The sequence below is a fragment of the Telopea speciosissima genome, chromosome 5, assembly GCF_018873765.1.
Source record: "Telopea speciosissima isolate NSW1024214 ecotype Mountain lineage chromosome 5, Tspe_v1, whole genome shotgun sequence".
In the NCBI taxonomy this organism is placed as follows: Eukaryota; Viridiplantae; Streptophyta; class Magnoliopsida; order Proteales; family Proteaceae; genus Telopea; species Telopea speciosissima.
This window is the reverse complement of record NC_057920.1, coordinates 53,313,657-53,339,121: the sequence shown is the minus strand read 5'-3', so window position 1 is coordinate 53,339,121 and position 25,465 is coordinate 53,313,657. Positions and strand designations below refer to the sequence as shown.

Sequence of the window (25,465 nt, the reverse complement as noted above, 5' to 3'; positions counted from 1 at the left end):
GAAGGAGCCCTTAGTCATAATTGACTAATTTGGCTGCCTTTAACCTCCAACCAAACGCAAGCAACCCACAGAGCAGAACTACCTTACGGTAATACTAGAACCCCCCACATAAGACCCCAACCACCTTATGGAATAAACAAATAATTTCATACTCCTCAGATTTATTGATTCCAACCCATAGATACCCCAACAATTTAATACTACAACAACAACAAAGCCTTATCCCAACTAAATGGGGTCGGCCACATGGATCTTTGCTCTCCAATCAGTTCTATTCGGCGTCATTCCTGATACGAGGCCCAAGCTATGCACGTCTTTCCTCACCACTTCTCTGACGATTAATTTAGGCTTGCCCCTAGCACTTTTAGTACCATTATTTTTATTTTTTCTGTGCGGTACTAAATGACCGCATGCTTCTCGCCTATACACAAACTTGCACACAAGCCAATAAAAATGTTAGAAACATCATTTTTAGAGGGGAAAAAACATGTCAAAAAAAATCGACCGCCTAGGGACCTAGGCGTCATAAGGCGCCCTAGGCAACGCCCAGAGTCCCAAGGTGTCTGCCTTGTCAAGTTAGTATAAGGCAGACGACCACACAGCCCTTGGAAACCCATCCGGACGCCTAGGCGACGCCTTGAAAACTATGGACGCAGCCATGTAGCAGAAAAAAATATATAGGCAAATCTCCACCCCCTTAAAATATGGAACTAGCCATCACAGTTTTAAAGTATAAAAATCATAAAATTGATACCCAATGCAAAAACTTCTAAAATATGAACTTTTGCTCAAACATGAGCATAGTTTGAAATTTCAATGCAATGTTTCAGTTCCGACACTTGTCAAAATGAAATGGCATGCAAATTGATGAGTCTTCATTGGTTTGATTTTTCACCAAAATGGACCATACTTCGGTGCCATTTCAGCCATTTTGGTGATATATTTTGGTTTCGGCCAGAGTGGAAATCCCATTCGAAACCGAAATGTTGAACCTTGAACATGAGTGAGAATGCATCTTAGAGACCTCACTCAAACAAACTTTAGAAAAAGAAAACTCTTTTCCGTGAAACATGAAATGTAGAAATGTTTTGACGAAAAAAAAAAAAAAGTAACTTACGAGTCACTCAAAATCATTGTCCTTGATCCCGTGATTCCCATAACACGCAAATCAATGTTCAATTCTTCTTTTAGGACTGCTGCCTGCCAACAGAATGTTTTGAAAATATGATTAGTATCAAATGAGGATCAATTTTGATCTACAAACTTAATGCAAATTTATCATTCTTTCTAGGAACTGAGTGTAGAGAAATTCATACATATTCATAAATTTAGAATGACAATGAAGTAGGAAAAAGAAAGAAAGAAAAATCTAAGTAACTAGTTAGGAGAACTGCATCATATTAGGTGAGGATCTATGCAATATACCCTATGACTTAGATTACAAAAAGTTGAAAACTGAAACAACAAAGTAACTGTGGTGTGACAGGCCTCGTAGGATACCTCCAAGAGATAAAGAGATTCTGGTTTAGATAGATAAAGAAATGAGCAAAGAAGTGAACAGCAATAAATGATAAACTAGAAATCCAAGAAAGACTCACAGTTTTGGGGTTCCAGGAAAGAATTATAGTTTAAAGAGATGAAGATGGATATTAATAAATAAGCAAAATACGAGAGAGGAAATTGAGTACTACGTGACTAAGAACAGTTCCCATAGAAGAAACTTCAGATAAAAGATGAAGAGTTAAGAGGAAGAGGGCCAATAAAATTACCAACCATATTCCTAGGGTTGAATATACAATCCTGCTCCAAACAAAATGTTATTAATCATCACCATGTCCACATTTTGTGGCATAAATCCCTTTATATAGATGGTCACAAAAGACTTGAAAACTGAATGCCTACTAATACAAAAAAACTTGCTAAAAAGAACAAAATAGACTCAGTAGCGATAGTAATTTTTGCACCCACTGTAACTTATAAGACATGTGATCTAGTAAAAGTAGGATCAATTTGGAAAAGGAAAGGTGGTAGCAATGACGAGGTAAAGGTTTTGTGCCGGTATTGGGTATCTTGAAAACTCTCCTTTTTTTATCCAGCGGCTGTCAAACGACAACTATACACCTAATGGTTGGGGATAAAAAAAAAATCCTCATTGCATGGTAATTCTACCAAAGGCACTTCATGGCCATCCTGTTAAATAACATAGTAGCCTGAAGATCATGAAATAACATGGGGATCAGGATCATTATTCTTGATTGTCACAGTTGATCTAGAATGGCAAGCCATTAATCGTAAGCATATACCAATCCATGTAGAAAAAATTCAAAGAAACCTTCGACTTTTCTGCATTGTTTTACACGCACAGAAGCATTGGGCATTCAGCAAGCATTCTGTCATCCAGCGCATCAGCTCAGTGTAACACCCGCATGCATGTCATGTTTATTTTATTATTATATTAGATGTCCCAAGTATTCTATTTATTTCCCATCTTTCATTTTTCTTTTTTCTTTTTTTCATTTCCCATCTCTTTCCCCATCCCTCTTTTCCCATCTTTGTTTCCCTTTTTGGTTAGAACTCTGTTTTCCCTACTTTGTTTTGTATGGATCCATGAAGCCGACCCCATTAAGTTGGGATATGGATGAGTTTGTTGTTGTCGTTGTTGTTGTTGTTGTTGTTGAGAATATTTTATTAATATTTGCATGTGAATGAGAGTGCTTTACTGTTATTTAATATTATTTATAGGATGTTGTATTAATTTATTATTGTTAATAATCAGTGACAAAATTGTGATTTTTGCTATGGATGATAGCATGGAGTATAAGAATTATTTGAATGCCTAATATTCTGTTTTTATTATTTTATATCATTTTAATAAGGAGTGTAATATTTCTATTATTACTATCATGTTTATTATTATTTGTATAATTCAATAATATTATAAGAATGTATCTTGGTATTATACACTAAGGTCTAAATTAAATGGGTATAAATATGGTAATATATATATGCCATATGGTTTATATATGTTAAATATATAGCCTAAGTGTATAGCATATCATATATAGAATATATATATGGTATATAGTCATATGTATATAAAGGGGCAGAATTGCTCTAAAGTGGACTTACATCAGCAACATGTAATGGGTATAGTGGTTTTAATGTTTTATAGATGGCAGTTTCACCTTTAAGTAGAGTTGAGGTGTCATGGTAAGGGTAATTCAAATAGTTTAAGGGTTAAGGTGTCTCGACATTAGTAATAATGAGGATTTTACAGCTATTACTTTGCACCTCCAAGTAAGATGGTCATAGATTTAATTCACAAGTCAGCTCTCCAACACAAATCATTAACGGCCTTTTCCCTGTAGATGGCTCACTTTCAATACATGCCTCTCAAGATGTTATCTGCCGATTACCTTTGTGAGTTCCAATTTTAAGAGTTCCTTGAATACCATTTGGCCATAGACTTGGTGGTAACTTTGATGTTGTGACAACTGACGAGGAAACCTTAATTTACAAGGAAACATCTATTCCCATTTGTTCTAGAGAATAACAGTAGTCATGATTGGGAAATGAGAAGCTTGGCCAGTTGGCCTACATTAGGAAAGAGTAAGACAGGAACTAGAGGCTCTACTTACCTGCTACAGCTGGAAGATAAGGACATCTAGAACACTAACAGTTCTATGGTAACATGGTTGAACTGGATTTTTAAATCTGGGAACTTAGAATCCAGCTTCAGTAGGATACTAAAACCTCAATACTGCAGCATGCAAGGATAAGATGATCAACTTAAGGATCCTGTTCCAATTCCAAGTGGCTTCCAGAAGAATCAGACGTAAAAGAACAAGGTGTCACCCTAACAGGCAATTTTTTGTTAATTAAAAAACATAACCCACCTAGTGCAGTTAAACTTCTAAGCAAGATAAGTGAGGTAATTCGTACTACTTATTGGTAGAAGTCTGTCCAAACTTCCAATTTCAAGGAGGTAGTTTTCCAACTTTGAGGAAGCTTTTCGAAACCAAGTAGCACCTGATAATTTTCCCTACTTCAAATAAGCACTATAAAAAAGGGATAAATGCAAATCTTTTAAATAGGGTTGGTCATTTCCAGACAAAAGCTGTTACCGGATATACAAATGAGATTTAGAATACCCATTTACAGATTCAGATGCAGAGACAGATACATGGGATATGAATGACTCTTCAATTCCTGAAAATAAGGCATCAGTATTGGTGCCATTCCCCCACCCCCAACACAAAAAAAAAAAATAAAGAAAAGATGTTGAAACCATGACTTTCATTTAGATTCCATGGTAAGGACATTCTGAGTACACATATCTTGCCAAACCAGATAGAACCTTGGACATTATTAAAGTTCCTGTATTCTTATAGTAAGATATGGCACAGTAAAATTAAATATTTCTGTTTCCTAAAACAAACAAAGAACTGTCATGAAATAAAAGTAAGAGCATATAAAATGAAGGAAATGAGAAACTTGTTGTCAAGGAGTGCCCATGCAGTATCCATTTTCAATACTGGCATCCAATCAAGTTGATACCGGTACTATAAGCACATCAACATATCCAGGAATGATAGATGAGATAATGATAGGACAATGATAAATAATATAATGGTAGGAAGATGATGAAAATGTATACAGCAGAACCCATCCGATAATGCACCTGATCCCTTAGCTGGTCAAGTAATGTGCTACCAATCAGCCCTGATCCAATAATACCCATTGCAATTGTGGTTTTGGACAGGTAAAATCTGGAGTGGACAGCTCTTAAAGCCCTTATGCAATCTTCGCGCTTTAGTACCACTGTAATATTGTATTCGGAGCAACCCTGAGCTATAGCCCGTACATTTATATTAGCCTGCAAGAGGACACACAAATTCCATACAAATGATGAACAGAGCAAACAGAATCACCATTGGACTGCAGAAGAACTAGCAACGTTGCCAAAAGAAAGAAGATAGTGCCCAACATCCAGTACTGAAATTTCCCAGCCTAAGATGAGACCAGTTATAAAGCACTTGTGCAGGTTAAGCATCTAACAGACTAGCAGATTTATCCGAATGAAAAGATTTAGAGAATGCAAATACCTTTGCCAGTGCACTGAAAACAGAAGCACTAACTCCAGGAGTGCTTGCCATTTTTTGACCAACTGTTGCTAAAATGCTACAGTTTGGAATGACTTCAACCTGAAAAAAACTCAGTTAATGTAGTAGGGAAGAATAGCAGTTGATAGCTCAGTATTTATTAAAACAAATGTCAGAAGAATAATACAGCAGACCTCCTATAATGAATACTTCATAAGCAATTAATTTTATATGACCAAAAATATTTTGAGGAACCGAATAGGTTGCAAGGTTTATAAATAATTACTCTTATATCTGCTAAAAAAGGGCGTACCCAGTGCACAAGGCTCCCGCCACCGGGGTCTAGGGAGGGTCATAATGTACGCATTCTTATATCTGCTAATTAATAATAAATCCTTACATATTGTTAATTGTAAGAGGTAACATTTTTATCTACATATCCATAATGTGTCCGTCTATATGTATTAGTATATGCATGCGCATTTGTGTGTCAGGGAGGATAGTATGGGGGTGTTTGGTAAACCTGGTTGTACATAACTACATATAGGAGGGGTGAATCAAAAGAAATTATCCATAGTGAATTATTAATTGACCAAATAGCTATGTAACAGATCCAAGACTCATTGAATATTGAATTGCTTAATCATCAACCAAGGAAATAGTTCACGAAGTTATTACTGAGATGCAGATTTTTTTTCCAATGGCCAATGAAAGTGATATTTAATAAGAATGATTTGACAAAGATTCAAGATATACTTACAGATTTATCAAAAAAAAGAACACTGGAGGAGAAGAGTTATATCCATCAAAATATCTCATGGATCTTGGATATAATCAAGTGTTAAACCGTGTGGGCCTGGGTGTAGTTGTATGCCACCATGATAGGGGGAGCCCACCCCCCTATCGTGGATTACTTGTGTTATGTCCCAGTGGTAGTAGTGTTTGACTGTCTTTTCTTTTCCATATTAGTTTAGAACTCTATCTTACCTGCTGGTTTACTTTCCTATTCCCATTAGGAAATCTTGTAATCTGATTTCTATATATTGATATGAAGGAGGGAGGCTGCACCTAATCGGTTGCAAGCCTTCCTAGCAATCTCTCCATTCTTCTTCTCTTCCATTCTCTCTTGTGATTACTGGTTTCTAATTCTGATATTGTAACATGGTATCAGAACTTTATTGACTAGTAATCACCATTCATCCTTCTCTGGTTTAATAGTCACACAAACAAAGTCTCGGTTCTGGTTGCAGCAGCCCATGCTGCCTACTGATCATATGCAGCCCTAGTTGAGATGATATGAATACAAACTAGGGCTCCTTTGTACCATATATATGCTTGCTGATGGAGTTCTTGGCCTACTGAGATCGATTTGTCTTTGAAGATCACTGCTATTATTAATTCTGGAGACTCTGTTTTACCGCCATCATCAAGCTGCCTATATTTGTTTTTAGGCCATTATCTGGTCTTCCCCCTTTGAGGACTATTTCGCACTGCCAGAGAGGTACCTTCGATCCATATTTCTGGCCTGTAACAAGGTTTGACTTGCTGCTACATATATTCTTCATCACTGCTGGTGACACTATGTTTTTAAGGAGTTTTTTGGCCTTCTCAATTTCTGGTGGCAATTTAGATCTAAACAGTAGATCATTAACCACTTTAGGATTTTATTACCTATATCAAGGGAGTTCTTCGACCTCAAATTTAGCTCAATCAGACCTGCAGAGCTACTCCTATTTCAAAATCACCTAAATCTGAATTGCTAAGGTACCGATTGTCTTCTTTAGGAATTTAACTGCTGCCGGTTATTACTGCTTGCTACTGTTCTATTTCAGAACACTTCTACTGCTCCTAGACAGTGATTCTGCTACTGCTACTTGGGACTGTTGGATGCTTTCATTGATCCCCATATTACCAACCTGCATGATGGCTGACCCAAAGGTTCCGGTGGACACCGTCCATGTTCAAATCACCAACATTAAGCTCATTTGTGTATCTAATTACATGCTATGGTAATGCAGAAAGTCGACCTCAAACCAGGGAAACCAGCGGGAGATTGATTGCAGCCAGGATCAACACAATGAGGATGAACAAATTGAATAACTGAAACTTTAATGCTTTATTTTCTGTTTACATATGAAAGAAGAACATAGAAAAGGATAAGAATATGAAGAAGAGGATATAGAGAAGATAGAAGAAAGGGAGGTAGGGGATTGGCCTTCTCAGCCTGGGTCTCTCACCCACAGCTATCCCAGCTGTTGAAACATGGAATTTCTCCCACAACCAATGGCAACAAGGCCTGAAAATTGTTTTCTCCAAAATCTGATCATTCCTTACAATAGGGGGCCTATTAATAGCTTAGGCAAGCTTACAAAATAGAAGGTAGAAAATAGAAGGTAGGAAAACGGCAACTAATGAAAAAATAGAAACTACTAAGGCTTTATAGATCCAGCCTTCTTAACAATCATGGAAACAAAAATAGACACTATAGATTTAGTAACTAATAGTAACAAAATAAAATCAGATCTTCACACCAGCTGTCCATATCAGCCCCCAAATCACTGTTCACGTGAATAGTAACTCGGATACTGTTCATGTGAACAGTATTTTTTTTTTTTTTTTCTGTCTTGGTCTCTTTTCTTCTTCTTCATGCTTCTCTCTAGGTTGGGGCTGCCTTAGGTGATGCTCCATCAAACCAACAAAACTTGCCACATCATCAGACCAGGCTGCTTCTCACAGCAGTCGAATCCACAACCTTGTTGGGCTGGTTTTGGGGCTTGTACCTGCGGGTACATATGGACTTGTGATCTACATTATATGGTCTCAAACAGTCCTTGTCCACATTCATGCTAAAGGCAAGATGAAATATCTCACTGATGATCCTCCTGCTGTTGATCGTAAGGATTCTACTTCTCTCACTGCATATGAAGATTGGATGCGTGGGAACTCCATACTCAAGATATGGTTGTGGAATAGTATTGAGCCTACCATTGCTGCTAATGTAATGTTTCAAACTACTGTGAAAGGGGTTTGGAATGATTTGAAAGAAAGTCTCTCAGGAGAAAAATATCTTTCAGACTTATGAGCTTTATGAGAAGTTATTCAATTTTAAACAGAGAGACAAGTCATTAAATGAGTACTTCAGCAGTTACAAAGGCATTATTGAAGAACTTCAAGTTCACCAACCCTTACTTCTAATCTAGAGCAATTGAAGCTTCAACCATAGTTCAAAATTTCGTCTCGTCTCGTCTCTCCATTTTGGGCTGGTCGAAATTTCTGAAATATTCCGAAATTTTGACGAAATATGGCATTTTTTCTGCCATATTCGGCATTCCATCTCGGTGGGTTTTTGGCCATATTAAGGCATGATACTTCATGTACACCCTTATTTAAGCTAAATAAACACATTTAAACCTTCATATTGCAACAAAAATGAACTCAAAGTGGTGTTTTGGGTTTGCACCCCTGATTGACAGTATACGGTCGGACCCTGATGTATAAATAGTTAAATACACATTGTTTAAGTACTAAAAGACATAATAAGAAATTTAAACAAAGTAATGAAACAAAAATAAAGTCAAATGTAGCCTTTAGTTTAAACTTTAAACTCATAAAATCATAAGTGCATAAGTTCATAAGTCATAACTCATAAACTCCATAATAGTCAATAGTTCAATACTCAATACACAAAGTCACAACTCACAAATCACAACTCACAACTTTCATAAAACAAATCCTAGTAATAATTGTTATGCCTTCCTGGATCGACCCCACTCATGCTCCGCTGGAGTCGACGTCCATTGCTCTTCGTCTGAAGGACATACGTGGACCAAGCTATAGTTTGGGAGAAGAAACGAGTGTAGTCATCCACACTTGCCATGTAAATAGAGTCATCAACATAATGGAGGTAACCTATCCTAGGATATGGGTTACCAATCTGTGAAGAAGAACCATGACTACCCACTGATCCAGTATGATGTGATGTCGGTGTTGGCAGCATGTACGGCTAGTGAGTTGGGTAGCTAGCGTATGCAAAGATATCGACCACAAAAGATGATCCAGTACATCCCTGAGACTGGAACTGGGAGTCATAGTCCCCTACCCCAACGTGAGGTTATAGTTCGGCCTTTGGTGTCTAGCATATAATAATATCATCACCATCCAACAAGTATTGAACATAGTATTTTCAAAAAATAGTTTTAGAGAAAGAAAAAAATACCTTAAACAGTGAAAAGGCCTTCACAAATGTGCTAGAAGGTGTTTCCGACATGTTTCCGGCGACAATCCGTCGAAAATGATGAAGAACAAATGTTTCCCCCCACAAAGAATAGCTTGGAAGAGGCTTGGAAGACAAAAAAAAAAAAAAAAAAAAGGCAACAAAAGCACTCTCTGCAAGGTCTCGGTCGAAAATTTCGACCGAGATCAGCAAGATGTTGCTTTTATACTTGAGTTTAAAGAGTCACGTGCATAGGAATGTAGCAATTTCAGCAATATTTCGGTGACATGCTGAAATACACCGAAATTTCACGAAATTTCGACGAAATTTGAACATTTTTTTCATTTTGGAAGCCCATCTCGTCTCGATAGTGTCAAAATTTGCTGAAATTTCGGCGATATATCACGAAATTTTGAACCATGGCTTCAACGGGCTGAATTTCATGCTGCCAAATTTCTAGCTGATCTTCATCTTGACTACCAATCTGTCAAGAGTCCTCTTGTTGGTGAGAAAGTACCATCCCTGAATGAAACATTTTCTTGTCTTCAACGCATATCTACATCTTCCAAGGTTGAACCCTCACCCTCTCCAAAAGAAAGTTCAGCCTTCATTGCTGGTAGAGGTCATGGTTCATCCTTCTCTAGACGAGGTCGTAGCCAAAGGAGAGGCGTGGTTGTGGGTCAGGTGGTCATGGTATTGGTGGACAGCAGTTTGACAAATCTTCTCAACATTGTACCTACTGCCTTAAACAAAATCACACTATAGATACTTGTTGGGCTAAGCATGGCCGACCTGAGTGGGCCAATGAGTTAGTCAATACTGCAATGACTGATAATTTTGCTGAGAAAGTGCCTTATGGCAACACTTTATCTGCATTTGGAGCTTCTTCCACTATGTTTGTTCCTTGTGATGATTATAATCAGATCCTCAAGCGCCTTCAACAACTTGAGGCAGTTACTACTACTTCCACAGCCACCCTAGCTCACACAGGTAACTTTGCCTTATTCACTACCACTACTCCATGGATCATTGATTCCGGTGCTTCTTCTCACATGACTAGTAAGGCTGATTTATTTTCCTCTATTTCTGAACATCGACAGTCCTCTCTAGTCATCTATGCTAGTGGCTCCTCCTCTACAAAGGTGACAGGTCATGGTACCATTTCACCCACTGCCTCCATGACACTATCATTTGTTCTTCATGTTCCTCGTTTACCATTATGCCTATTATCTGTTAGTAATGTAGTCCTAGGTTTGAATAGTCAAACTAATAACCAAACCAGGATCTTTTATCAAAAGGTGAAGCAGTTGACATTTGACAATGGGACGAGAAATCGTATGAGGAAACCAAGAGAACAATGGGAAATAAATCATATGAAGAAACCAAGAGAACAATGGGAAATAAAACATATGGGGAAACCGAGAGAACAACGGGAACCCAATTATATTAGGTTAGGAACGGGGTAACAAATCATAGATTTTGTTAGCAGAAGAATTACCGCCAACCTCAATCATAGAGTCAAATTCAAGTAGAACAATAATGGAGAGCTTCAAAAGAGAACCAAAACAAACCACCTGGATTTCCAACCGCAAGGTGTCAATCGGATCAAACACTGATTCCTCCAACAAACTACTCGGGCTTCCCACCACAATGTGTTGATTGGATCAAACACCAATCCCACCAGCCTTGATCAAACACAAGACAAATCTTCAATGGAAGAGAGCAGCAACAAGCCTTTTCATTACCAAAAGTCATGTTCAATACTTGTCCCCCTAACAATCTTATATAAAAGACTCAAAAATAGACTCCTACACTTAAAAGGAAAGGTGTAACTCAATCCTTAACCTATTCGGTAACTTAAACTGAAATAGACTCAAAACAGAGTCCTAGTCCAGCCCCACTAAATACTTAAAAGAAACTACTAAAATCACTAAAATTGAAACATCACTAAAATTGAAACATTGGTTGAACCGGTTCAATTTATGAACAAAAACACCAAGATAAAACTATGTATGGAACTAAAACAACTAATCCCGTTTGCAAGCCCTATTACCCATATTTTAGGTCCATAAAAGTGACCTATGACATAGAAAACCCATGGGATCAAAGGCCCAATATGTATAGAACCCAACCCTAGACTTATTCCTAATAAAAAAAACCTATTTCGGTGATGAATCTGCACCAATTAATCAGCTCACTAAGGCACTTAATTGTTTTGTTACTTTTTATCCTTCTTACTGTGTCTTTTAGGACCTTCAGACAAGGAGGGCGATTGGTGGCGAGGTTGAGCAGGTTGGCCTATACTATCTGGACAGCACAGGACCATCTACAGTAGTTGCTACAACTACTGGTGATTCATCTCCTCTTCAGTGGCATCATCGTTTGGGTAATCTATCCTTAACCAAGCTACTATGAAACCTGTGAACTATGGGAAACATCACAGATCGTCTTTTCCTTCTAGGAGCCCATCTTTATTTTATTTACTTCATTCTGATATTTGGGGATCAAGTCATGTCTGTAATAGATTTGGTTTTTATTACTTTGTTACTTTTGTGAATGATTACTCCCGGTTGATTTGGGTTTATTTATGGAAAGATCGGTCTGAATTTATTACTGTCTTTAAGAATTTTTAACATGAAATATGAACTCAGTTTGCTGCGTCTATCAAAACCTTCAGATCTGATAAAGCTCTTGAATATGTTCAAACTGAGATTTCTCAATTTTGTTTAGATAATGGTATGATTCATCAGATAGTTGTTCCTATACCCCTCAACAAAACAGAGTGGCTGAACGTAAAAATTGACACTTATTAGAAGTTGCTCAATCGCTTATGATTCACATGCAGGTCCCCAAACACTTTTGGTGTGATGCAGTTCTCACTGCTTGTGTTCTGATTAGTAGGATGCCCTCTTCTATTCGAGATAATCAGTCCCAATTCTCTGTGCTTTTTCAGAATGATTCTCTTTTTTCTCTTCCACCACATGTTTTTGGTTGTGTATGTTTTGTTCACATCTTACACCCTCATGTTAATAAATTGTCTCCCCATACTGTTAAGTGTACTTTTCTTGGTTATTCTAGGACCCAAAAGTGCTCTAAGTGTTATGATCCTATTTCTCATAAGCAATACATTAGTGCTGATGTCACTTTCTTCGAAAACACACCGTATTATTCTTCTTTAGCTTCTTCACTACCTTCTCCGGCAAGTTCGGCCAGTCATCCTCCTATCCCTACTCTTATTCCTTTTGATGCCTCTACCACTTCTATCTCTTCTACTAAACCCCTGCATGTATATCAATGTCACAAGAAGACTATGCCTAGTCATTGTCTAGTCGTTATAAATAGGGATGATAAGTCATAGGCACCTTACTTTCCTTATCAGTTCTCTTGTAATCCTACTTATACATAAAGGGACCTCTGTCCTTATGGACACATCAAATCATTCACTCATTCTCTGATTCAACTTGGTATCCAAACCCAAAAACCTAAAACCCAGTTTTTTTATTTTTCCGTCGCCAGTGGGGTTTCTCTATTACCACCCTTGCGGCTCCGGCCTCCCGAGTCTAACATGGTAGACTAAACAAGTATCATGTTTCACTAACCCTAACCGGCATCACATCACCGTCGCTACCTCGCAGCAGCCGCCCTGCTCTGTTCCTGTTGTTGCAACATTGCTGCCGCCATTGTCGTCTTGCTCCGCCGTGACTTCCTGTCGCTGTGCCTTCTCCGCCCCAACCCTCCTCTGGTCGTCGCGCCTTCACCGATGTGACCCCCTCTCTCTCGTGTCACTGCATCACCGCTGCCATACAGCCACAACCCCCTGGTCGCCTCTCCTTCCTGTCCCGATCTCCCTGGTCGCCGCCCCCACATACCACAACTCTGTGTTGCTGCTCGATCGCTCCTTTCATGCCGCGTAGCTGGTCGTCGCTCCTCTCCACCGTGACATCTCTTGTCATAGTGCTGCCATCGCTACCATTCTCTTCCTCCTGATTCAGCATGCATCTCTTTTGAGTTGATTTGATTTTTTTACCACGTATGATTCCATTCTTCGTTCAACAATCCGATGGCAGATGAAGCTAACAGTGGTGTTTCCACAGGAAGTGGTGATGGTCGTTCTGGTAGTCACAACCATCTGTATCTTCTGGCGGGTCCTATCAAGTTGAACGGACTGAACTACCTCACCTGGTCTCGTGCCTGTCTTCTCACTATCCGTGGGAATAATTTTTCGGGGTATATTTCTGGTACTACACCCAAACCTGATGATGCTACTGCCGCTGGGACTTGGTCAGCGAATGAGTAGTTGAATAACATAGATCAAATCCAGGCCCTGAGCTGAGATAATGGGGTCGGCTACATGGATCCTGTTAAAAGGACCAGATTTAGAACTCGATGCTTGGATGATTAATCCATCCCAAGCACATTCTTATTTATAAGAATAATTGAATAGTAAAATATGTACATGAGCAATGTGGGACTAAACCACATAATACAAAAACTAACAAAATAACAAAGAAAGGTCCGAATACCCCACGGTATTCGGCCATATATCTAACACTCCCCTCAAGTTGGAGCATATATATCATGCATGCCCAACTTGACTAAGATAGGATGAAACAACTTGCTACTCGGTCCTTGGTGAACACATCAGCCGGTTGATCAGGAGACTTCACAAAAGGAACACAAAATGAGGCCGGCCTCAAGCTTCTCCTTGATGAAATGTCGGTCAACCTCCACGTGTTTAGTACGATCATGCTGGGCGGGGTTATGAGCAATGCTAATGGCGCTTTATTGTCACAATAAAGCATCATGGGAAGATGAATAGCAATACCGATATCTCTCGTAATAATCCTCTAAGCCACGTAAGTTCACAAATTCCTTGGGCCATCGCACGAAACTTCGGCTTCAAGACTGGACCTGGCCACAACATTCGCTTCTTGCTACGCCATGTGACAAGGTTCCCACCAACAAAGGAACAAGAACCAGAGATAGATTTCGTCGGAGAACCAGCCCAATCGGCATCGGATAGGCCTCATATTAAGGTGACCCGTGGGAGATAGAAGGATTCCCTTTCCGGAGCGGACTTCAAATATCTCAAAATACGACTGATTTGCATCCATATGAGAGGAATAGGGATCATGCATGAATCGGCTCACCAAACTCACAAGAATCGCAATGTCGGTCGTGTGTGAGAAAGGTAGATTAACTTGCCCACTAACCGTGATAAATACCCTTGTCACAACAGGCTCACCCTCTTTCTCCCTAAGTTTTGTAGTAGCTTCCATAGGAGTATCCAAGGATGACAACCTAGCAACCTGTGTCGGTCAATAGATCAAGGACATATTTTCGTTGAGAAAGAAAGATGCCCTTTGAAGAAGCGAGCAACTTCTATCCCTAGAAAATATTTGAGGACCAAGATCTTTGACCTCAAATTCACGGCGAGGAGGAGCTTCAAATCCACGATAGCATCACCATCATTACCAGTGACCACAATATCATCCACATAGACTATGAGAAGAGTTACCTTGTCACCAACTCGTCGATAAACAAAGTGTGATCAGCATTACTCGCCTATAACCTCGCTGAAATCATAGTCTTGTGAAATCGCAAACCATGCCCTAGGTGATCGTTTCAGCCCATAAAGTGCACGCTTGCTGACGACCTTGCCGCTTGGTCCGTCATCGAGAAGCCTGGTGGAATGTCCATATATACCTCCTCCTCAAGCTCCCACGGAGGAAGGCATTCTTGACATCTAACCGTTGAAGATCCCACCCAAGATTTATAGCCAAGATAATAGCACCGGACAAGTGTTGAGCTTCGCACGCAGTGCAAAGGTCTCCTGATAGTCAACTCCATAAGTTTGAGTGAACCCCTTGCAACCGGGCGTGCCTTATATCGATCCACGAACCATCACCTTCTGTTTGACCACGAAGACCCATCTACATCCAACTGGTTTCTTTCCGGAGGAAGAGTCACAAGCTCCCATGTATTATTTTTATGTAGTGCTCTCATTTCTTCCAACATTGCTGCCTTCCACTTTCCATCTGTAGATGCTTCCTGAAGTTTTAGGAATCGAAAGTAAGAAAGAGAGGATACAAAAGCACGAAAAGATGGAGAAAGAGAGCTATAAGAAACAACACGAGATATGGGATGTAAAGTACAAGTCCTAGTACCTTTCGGTGAGCAATAGGTAGGTCGGATGAAGAGGGATTACCAGGAGATGGAGGATGCGGATGCGGGCCGCAATTGGATGGGTATTGGTGCTAAAGGGGATTGCAATGCCCTCTGTTGGTTCTCGCCTCGTGTAGGTAGTATGTTGGAATTGTCAATTCTCTTCGAAATGCACCAATAGTTCTCTGATGAGTCGACTCCCTCGAAGAGGAACATTAACAACACTATTTTCGATGGTCTCCCCTCGTAAAGGATTCCCATTAGGTGAGGGAGGAACAGCCGGAGGAGTTGGGACATCATCCAAAGGAGGTTGGGCATCGTCGAAAGGAGGTGGGCGCAGCCCGGAGGAACCTCTAGTGGAGGAATCTCAAAGGGCACATCTTCACTAGAACTCTCCCCTTGAAGAGGTGGTGAAGAATAATAAGAAAGGGTCTCATGGAAAACAACATCCATACTCACCAAGCAGTACGGCGGGAAGGGGATGGTAACACTTATAACCTTTCTGGGTTGGAGAATAACCCAAGAAAATACAACGGAGCCCACGAGGCTCAAGCTTGCTGGAGATCTGGTATCCCTAGCATAACACACACACCCAAATACTTTGGGAGGGACAATAAAGGAGGAATGACCCAAGAAATATCGAGGGGAACGGGAATTAAGAACCCGAGAAGGGAGCCTATTGATAAGATAGGCGGCGGTGAGAACCGCATCCCCCAATATTGAGAAGGAACATTCCTCCCAAACATCAAAGCCCGGGCCATTTCCAACAAATGACGGTTTTCCTTTCTCGCCACCATTCGGCGGTATCAACACAACTAGTTTGGTGAATGATGCCATGATCGCCCAAATATTTTTGAAATTGTGATTCAAGAAACTCGGTTCCATTATCACTTCTCAATATTTGGAGAGTAGCCTGGGAGTTTGAATCGACTTATGAAAATGCTGAAAACATGAGAAAACCTGATTTTTAGTGTGCAAAAAGATATACCCAAGTGTTCGAGAATGACAATCAATAAAAGAGACAAACCAATGATGACCGGAAATAGAGGGCTCAACTAGGGCCCCAAACATCGAATGTACCAAATTAAAGCAAGAAGAACTCCTTTTATTTGAAATAGGATAATTTGAACGTGTCTGTTTGGCGAACACAAGCCTCACAAAAAAGTCATCCTTAGTATGTAGGGTGACCAAACGAGGAAATAAATGAGCTAAAATTCCTAAAGGGGGTGACCTAACCGAGAGTGCCACTGGTAAAGTTCGAAAAGACCAAGGAGTTCGATGCACGGGAGAAGGCAAAGGTGGTGGAGAAAGCGACCGTCATCAAGCAGTAAAGCCACCATGCACTTTACCCAATCCAATCGTCTTCCCAGAGGCCGATCCCGAAACACACAATGAGAGGGAAAAAAGTGACTTTGCGTTAAGATCACGAGTAATACTACTAATGGAAAGAAGGTTAGTAGTAAAATTAGGAATATGTAAAAGAAGACAAAGGAAGAGAGGAAGTGCGGTTGATGAGTCCTTTTCCGATATTGAAGAAAGGGACCCATCGGCCTTTGACCTTATCTTTCCCAGTGGGAGAATATCGTGAAGCAGACTAGAGGAACAGTGCATGATCTGCAGCTCAGAATCTACATGATCCAAGGATGGGAAGCCACGCAGAACGATGACCTCACAATGGAATACGGCCGACCGGCAAAGTGTGAACTGAAGGAGCGAGGAATTGCGTGGGCGATGTAGTAGAGGCGCGGCGGCGAAGTCCCGAGCATACGAAGGAGGGCCTGTAGATCATCACAGGATAGACCAGTGTCGAGCGGAGTTGCGATGCAATGTATCTCGATCGATGGGCCTTGGTCTTTGTCTTTATCTTTGTCTTGGCGATACTTTTAGTTTCAAAATCAGCGGGTTTCCCATGAAGTTTCCAACACTTCTCCTTGGTGTGGTAAGGTTTGTGACAGTACTCACAAACAACGGACCTGTAGTAGAATCACCAAGAGAAGCAATGCCACTAGGTGTAGGAGTGGCAGGGGCGCACTTGGAGAGCGATCTGTCGATAATAGGAGGGTGCAACATGGCAGCCCTACGGTTTTCTTCGAGGAGACGAGGGCATAGGAAGTTCAAGTGTGGGAAAAGGCTTGTGACCCAACACTGCAACCCGAATCTGATCATACTCCACATTTAATCCTGCCAAGAAATCATAAACCCGATCTTGTCCATGTGTTGCTTATAAGAAGTAATATCTGGATGTACTTGGGTGAAAATCGGAAAAATGGTCCAATTGTTGCCAAAGGCTGCGCAAGGTAGCATAGTATTTGGAGCTCAATTCTCCCGAGTAGTGTGAAGGACCTTCTTCCGATTTCATATACCGGGCATCATTGCCAAGCTGTCCATAAGTCTCCTTGCAAGCAGCCCCAAATTTCAGGCATGTCGAAGAAGAAAATTGTGTTGTAGATCTCGTAACCATAGAACCAATCAAGTAGGACATAAGAACTCCATTGTTGGCAAGCCACTTGTCTTGAGCAGCCCCAACCTCGGTAGGCATAGGAGTGGATCCCCTAATATGACCCGGTAAGGCCACGGCCGGAATGCAAAGGAGGCGGACCTAGACCAAAGTAGGTAATTGGTGCCATCCAACTTGATTGGATTTGGAGAGAAAGTATGATACTCACGGTTTCTGTTTCCATCACCAACATAAGTAGCGATCGAATCCATAGAGTCACCCATGGAGACAGTGAAGAATCCCAAATCGGAGAAGAGGCTGTTGTGAAGAGAAGCAAGAACACACCTCCAAGTTAAGGGCTGAAACAAGGATGAAAGCCCTCTAATAATAAAGGAATAAGTGTCTCCAAGAATCAGCAACAGCAGGAGAAAACCTTGAGATCGATATTTTCGGGTTTTGAAAAAACCACAAATTGCTGAAATCGATAAGATGATATGAGGCCTGGAAAATGACTGTGAGGCTGAAATTGCAATGAAGTACACTTGAACAGATGTGAAGCACTCCTCAAAAAATCAGAATTAACGATAAGTGGAACCCCAAGATCGACAATTGTCGGGTTTTGAAAAAACCCCGAAAGTGTGAAGAGATATCGATCTTGAGGGCGGAACTTGATGTAGCTTGATGTAGGTCTTGGAATACTGATCCGCCGAGTCTGAAGCTCCAATATAGTGAACAAAATCCTTGTAATATAGTGTGAATCTGTCCAATGAAGGCTGAAGTCTTCAATATTCGCAGCAAAGGAGCGCGACACCTTATCGATCAATTCTTCATATCATGGGATGAGGTAAAGGAGGGCAGCATGGATCAATTGATCACCTCATCGGTGCTGCCCTATGGGACAGAGAAAGAACAAAACGAAACAAAGGGAAGAAGAGAAGAAAAGAGAGAAGAGAAAGGGAGAAAGATCGAGAATTAGAGAGGGAAGGAGATCGTGGATTGCAACGAGTTCTAATCCAGCTCGATACCATGTTAAGAGGACCAGATTTAGAACTCGATGCTTGGATGATTAATCCATCCCAAGCACATTCTTATTTATAAGAATAATTGAATAGTAAAATATGTACATGAGCAATGTGGGACTAAACCACATAATACAAAAACTAACAAAATAACAAAGAAAAGGTCCGGAATACCCCACGGTATTCGGCCATATATCTAACGTAGATCCTTTCAAAACAAAGTAAAGAAAAGTGAAGAATTGATTTTCTCTCGAGTGGTTGAATTACAATAATCAAATCCAGGCCGTCAATACTTGATCTTGTTGATAATCAATCCATAGTGACTGTTATCAAGACATCAAATTCATCCAAGGGAATTTCCAATGCACAATCATGGGACACAAAATAAGACCATCTAATCACCTAAAACCTTTTGCGAATACTAAAATAACATGATGTCCAAATTTGCAGATGATCTCAAGGAAAAGGAGCATTGCCTTTTCAGCCAAGTGGTTGTAGAGGCTCCTGACTGAATTTCTTAGGTCGAATTTGGTTGCCAGAAAATGCAGTGTCAGATAAAGCTCCTACTTTCAAGAACTGATTTTCTCTGAGGGGTTGAATTACAATGATCAACTCCAGACCATCAATACTTAATCTTGTTGATAATCAATCCGCAGTGGCTGTTATCAAGACGTCAAATCATAGTTATCAAGGCGTTGCCTAGGCGGACGTCCTGCCGCCTTGTTGGTGTCGCCTTGCTTTTAGACCCTCTCCAATGCCATGGTCGCTTTGCCGCCTTGGTAACTATGCATCAAATTCATCCAAGGGAATTTCCAGTGCACTATCATGGGACTCAAAATAAGACCATCTAATCAACTAAAACCTTTTGTGAATACTAAAATAAATGATGTCCTAATTTTCAGATGATCTCAAGGATAAGGAGCATTGCCTTTTCAGCCAAGTGGTTGTAGAGGCTCCTGACAGAATTTCTTAGGTTGAATTTGATTGCCAGAAAATGCATTGTCAGATAACGCTCCTCCTTTCATATGGAACTCCCTTTCAGACTTACTAGAATGAATTACCGAAGGGAAAACCATGGAGCTAGAGAAACTGGGATAGGCAGATACAAGGACAGCATAAGACTGTCATCACTCAAAACATGTAAATGATTTTGTAGTCATATCTTTAGCCAAACTGATTTTAACACCTTAGAAAGACGCCCAGCATCCAATGCTTGACGAAATCTTGACTGTAAAGCCTCTGCAACAGCTTTCACTTCCTTCTCAGGGACGGCAAAGCACACAGAATGCTCACTACTTGCCTGCATTGGACCCAGACACAAACATTCAGAGGTTAATAATTTATAACACAGAATTTCAAATCAGAGGGTATCAGTACCTGGGATATCATGATAACATTAGCTCCCACATCTTTCACAGCACTAAAAATGCCACTAGCCGTGCCGGGAACACCAGCCATTCCAGTACTGCTTAAAGATAATTTTAAAATTTATAAATTATACAACAAAAGCAAGAAATAAAACAAAAAATTAGTTCCAACTAGTTCGAAAACATGCAGTATTAATACTGGAATATGTGGCTCACCCCTCAACATTTACAAGGGCCACGTTATCTATTGTGGCAAACCCTTTGACAAGTGACTCCAACCTCTGCCCATCTCCATCTTCCTTTAAAGAAGGCCTGCAAATTACAGTACCAGGAGCAGAGAGATTGAATATGTTTCTTATTACAATTGGAATGCCATCACGCATCACGGGGATGATGGTGCGGGGATGTAAAACATTAGCCCCAAAATATGACTGCACATAAAAGAAAAGTTTACAATTAGAGAGGCGCAATATATAAGTCCTATCAATTTGAAGTACATTTGGTAAAGGAGGTCAAGTTTACCATTTCCCATGCCTCCTGATAGGACAAGGTTCCCAATATCACAGCCTCACTAACTGCAGACAAGAAATGCATGTTAGTGCTCCGAAGTCCAAACTCAGATTAAGGCTCCTTCACAAATATCCAGGAAATTATACCCCACTTATCTAACTTTTTCTGCAAATAGCATACAGGGAAGAGCAATGAATAGAAAACAGAACACATGTAAGGGCCAGTTCAAACCTTTCCTGGGGTCTGCACTATATACACCATCCACATCTGTCCATATCGTGACTTGACGAGCCCTTAATAGAGCACCCATTATAGCTGCAGAGAAGTCACTCCCATCTCTCTTCAAAGTTGTAGGGATATTTTGGGGTGTACTGGCTATGAAGCCTGTAGCAATGATTGTCTTAGAAGGATTTTCAGAGAACCATTTCTCAATTCTTCTCCCAGATTCCGGAAGATCAGGGTCAACTTGATTGGAATTGGTAGGATTTACAATAAGAACGTCCCTTGTATCCATCCAATTGCAATCCATTCCATACTGCATCAAAAAAGTCAATTCAGAGAGCTTTATAAAAAAAACAATCTTTACACAGTTATGACCATCAAATACTCTAGATAATTATCCAAAAACAAATGCTCTAGGAACTAAGGCTAATAACCAACCACTGCACCTTTCTGACTAGCAATGACAACATCTGAGCAGACCATAACTCTCCATGACCTACAACAAAATCTGAAAAAGATTCTGTTGCATGACCAGCTGTATACCAGTAAGCATGTCAGTAACTGGAATGAAATAACAGTTTCAATTTAGAAGCCCAGAAAACAAAATTAACAAGAAAGTTCATTTAGATTGTAAACTGATATAAATGTATAATATAGTGAAAAATGGAGCTAAGATAAATGGCCAACAACTAAGACGCACTCAAAATGATTAGGTGCAATAAATTAATGAAAACAAAAAAGCAACCCAACTGTCTGATGCCCAAATCAGGGCTTTTGCACTCGAAAAGAATAATGAACAAAAGACCACAGCCAATCTTAGTAAACTTCAAAACTCCATCTACACTGAAACTTAGCTAGAATAAAGGATTCTTATAAAATATCTATAACAAGGAAAGTGGAAAAACAACTCCACACTTGTCCTCAACCAATGACATGCATGCAAAGAGAGTAGCGACATTTCTCATCCAACAATTTCTTAAGCAAGCCAACCCTCAAAAAGTTCTTACTTGAGGACCTTTTCAGTATATTCAAGCAGCTTACTGAGACTCAAGAATTACATTTTCCCCTGTTTTCTTTTATTTTCTTAGTTGAGATGGTAGTCCAAAATAAGGTTAGCAAGTTCAAGTTCAGCATTTTCTATATATGAACCATATATGCTATACAAGGGTGCAGATCCTCGAAAAAACTACTTTGCATTAGAAAAACCAAGGGCTGAAGAATCAGAATGAGGGAACAGATAATTCCTAACCAATCCTGATCAGGATCCATTTGGATGCTTGAGTGGCCAATCCTATGCTCACCCTCAACTAAAACTGGCTAGAATCAGCCAATCATAGCTGAACAAACTCGTATCTGCTCCAGCCAATCCTTAAATCTTTGAGAAAAAGAGCATAAGTAGCATTCCCATGACAATTTAAAATAACTACTATAATTATGAATTTCTATAGGTCCTACGTGGACTTATTTTTTGAAGATATAACAATGGAATTATTTTTCACTCCCCCTTTTGTGATTTATTAGTCCAAAATTGGTTCAGCAAATGCACGATTCTTTTTCTTTTTTTTTTGTTAAAACAAATCCAAATTCAGGTTCTATAGTTTCATATACGTACTAGGAGTTCAATTGATATATTTTACATAAATAGGAGTTGTTCAAAATTGCCACTATGCCATTCATCCTGGCAGTTTCACTCAATCCAACATCTAATGAACATCAATTAATGCCATGGCCCACTGAAATGGCACTACCACAAATGGAAAAGTAAAATCAGCTAGTATTTTTTCTTGAAATAATTGAATGTGAAGCTTATTGCGAATTGACTAATCCAAGGCATTTTACAAGAAAACAGGTAATATTTGCAGGGAATTACATGTTCATGTCAGATAAAGAACCAAAACACCAAATGTCATGGAAAAAATAATTAATATATAAGTATTGGGAGAGGGTTGGGCACACCGCTAGCTTTCCTGGAGCTAGCGGCTATGCCCAATGGAGAGGGTGAGATGGGGAGGGCAGGGGGGTCATTTCCATAGGGGAGACCAACTCAGGCTGGGCACAGCACCGGTGTGCCCAGCCTTTACCCTTAAGTATTATAATGCATACCCCTTTCATTGTTTCTGGAATGCAATATATACAAAGTTGAATATCATGTGTATATGTGTGTCTAGATTTGGGCATAATTATGTTTTTGTGATGCAGCCATTAACATAAAGAGGAAAGTGTAAGTTATTGGTAAGAAGCACTGAGATCTTGAAACAACCTATGTAAATTGCACGAAGCATGGCTTTGAGATTATTGATGTCATGATGCAACCGCGATAGGAAAGTTGCAACATCATCTCCATCAAGTAGCTCAAGTGCTGTTAGCCTGTGCTTTTCCAAAACAGCATCCAATGCAGATATGTAGGATTCATCCCGTGACTGTGCCTTATAAATCAGATCATACATCATGTCTGTAACCTTTGACATTGCAGACACAACTATAAGCTTCCTTTCTGAATCATCTTTGATAATTATCTCTGCAACATTCTGAATGGTTTTGGTGGTGCCCATACACGTCCCACCAAATTTATGAACAGACCATGTATCACCTTTTGGAAGTTGAGTTTTTTCCACGGACGTGTCTATTACAACACCTGTCAAATAAATGAAGCTCAACCGTGCCTTTAGTACATGGAACAAAGTGTAATTATTTATCCTTTAAACCATCATATATAAAAATTCAAAACACATTGTGACAATAATAAGTAAAGGACCTCTAACAGGAGAGAAGACGCTGGAATGGGATCGCTCCACTCTTCTCCTCTCAGAAATTGATCCAGTTCTGGAATAGGAAAACCCAAACAACAAAATCTTTAGGAATTCTCAAGAAGCGGGGAAAAAATGAGGCAGGAAAAAGAGAGAAAGAAAAGGTAAGGCTATGACCACCTATTTAGCAACTAAATAACAGAAATGCTTGACAATCCTTTCCAGTATTGAACAATATAGTTTAAAAGCAACAGTATTTACAATGATAAAATGAAATAAAATTTGATATTTTAAAACATATAAGCTGACAAAGTTATGGACTGAACTCGCTAGGGTCCCATTCATGTTAATGTAAATCCATAACATAAGTAATCTCTCTTTTGTTATTCTATCTTCAGAGCGACCTATCCTATCTTCTCTCTCTTCACTTGGTTGAGTCTATTATATCGTAAGAACTTCCAACCATGAATAAAAAACAGATTGGAGCAAAGATTATGAACTTGAGAAATTTTATGGCTTTTAACAAGGTATTTGCAGTAGAAGAGTTTATTTAAATTTTAAAAAAGAAACAATAGGAAACCTGAAATATAAAATGTGCTAACTAATACGACATGCCGAGAGGGACTAGAAATTACAGCATCCTAGATGTGTAGAAAGAGAAATTAAGAAGAAATCCAAGTCGAATTATCAAACATGGACTAATGATAAAAACAATCAATCAAATAGAAAATTGCACCAACATATTAATGACAAGGCATCTACATTCGAACATAGATCAAGCAAGGCCAAAATGAAGCAAAAAATTTTAAAAAAAATTCTATTTCAGCAGTCGCTACAAAACTCCAACCCATTCAGCAATATTGCAGAAACGATAGAGACGCATTTGCATGCAAACTAAAAATAAACATGAAAACAAATCAAATTGAAATGGAGCAACACAAGCGTCTACCTGAGAAAAGCAGGCCGTTGAAGAAGATCTCCACCGTGCAAAATGAACGACGAAGACGAGAAGTCGTAGCTTTGTGAGCTGAAGTTCTTCAACTTGTAATCGTGAACCCCCACATTGGAAGGGAAGCTATAGGAAAAAGAGAACGCCATGGCGGCTGCGGAAGCAAAGCGCCTGCAAGATGAGTTCGCAAAGGGAGTTTTTTCACTTCACTTCGCTCTCTCTCTCTCTATAGTGGCACGAAACAACTGGAGATTCGTACAAATAGTTGATAAATCGGCAAAATCGACCGACTCGCTGGCCAGCCGAGAAGATCTCCCAGTTCAGTAGGAAAGAATTTGCTATTAGGGGAAAAGATTCCCACGATGCCAGTGTTCAACCCCTTTTATTCGCCCCTGTCCATTTTACTGTAACACTCCTTTGAATCCCCAAAACAAAGGGTGTTAAACAGTGCGGTTCTGGTTATTTGGTTCAGTTTCGGTGCGATTTACATTTTGATACGGTAAAATCAAAACTGAACCGAATAGTAATCAATCAAAATCAAAATATTTTTGCAAACAGTCCGATTTTACCGGTTTTTATTTGGTTTTCGTTATCCGATTCACAATTGGTTTACATCCGGTTTTTGTAGTGTCGCTTTGGAAAACAGTAATGAAGACAACCTTGGTTTTTAAGGTTGGAGTTAATGATCCAGGGATCCCTTGTTCTGTGTTGCCATGGAGCAGTGAGCAACTCTT

The 25,465-nt window shown here is 39.7% G+C and overlaps 1 protein-coding gene across 3 annotated transcripts in view; it reads right to left on the bottom strand.

Annotated features, from left to right (window-relative positions):
* Window positions 1-25,064, bottom strand: part of LOC122661324 (bifunctional aspartokinase/homoserine dehydrogenase, chloroplastic-like) — an 80,983-nt gene extending 55,919 nt beyond the window's left edge. For all 3 annotated transcript variants that reach the window (XM_043856681.1, XM_043856682.1, XM_043856683.1), the window contains exons 1-12: window positions 24,732-25,064; window positions 23,791-23,858; window positions 23,296-23,670; window positions 21,482-21,570; window positions 21,045-21,348; window positions 20,826-20,878; window positions 20,520-20,734; window positions 20,314-20,401; window positions 20,123-20,236; window positions 5,106-5,204; window positions 4,682-4,876; window positions 1,118-1,200 (exon numbers count right to left, since the gene is read on the bottom strand). In XM_043856681.1, coding sequence (XP_043712616.1) covers window positions 1,118-1,200; window positions 4,682-4,876; window positions 5,106-5,204; window positions 20,123-20,236; window positions 20,314-20,401; window positions 20,520-20,734; window positions 20,826-20,878; window positions 21,045-21,348; window positions 21,482-21,570; window positions 23,296-23,670; window positions 23,791-23,858; window positions 24,732-24,880 — 1,832 coding nt within the window. In that variant the 5' untranslated portion in view covers window positions 24,881-25,064. The remainder of the gene's footprint in view (window positions 1-1,117; window positions 1,201-4,681; window positions 4,877-5,105; window positions 5,205-20,122; window positions 20,237-20,313; window positions 20,402-20,519; window positions 20,735-20,825; window positions 20,879-21,044; window positions 21,349-21,481; window positions 21,571-23,295; window positions 23,671-23,790; window positions 23,859-24,731) is intronic.
* Window positions 25,065-25,465: the final 401 nt, after the last annotated feature.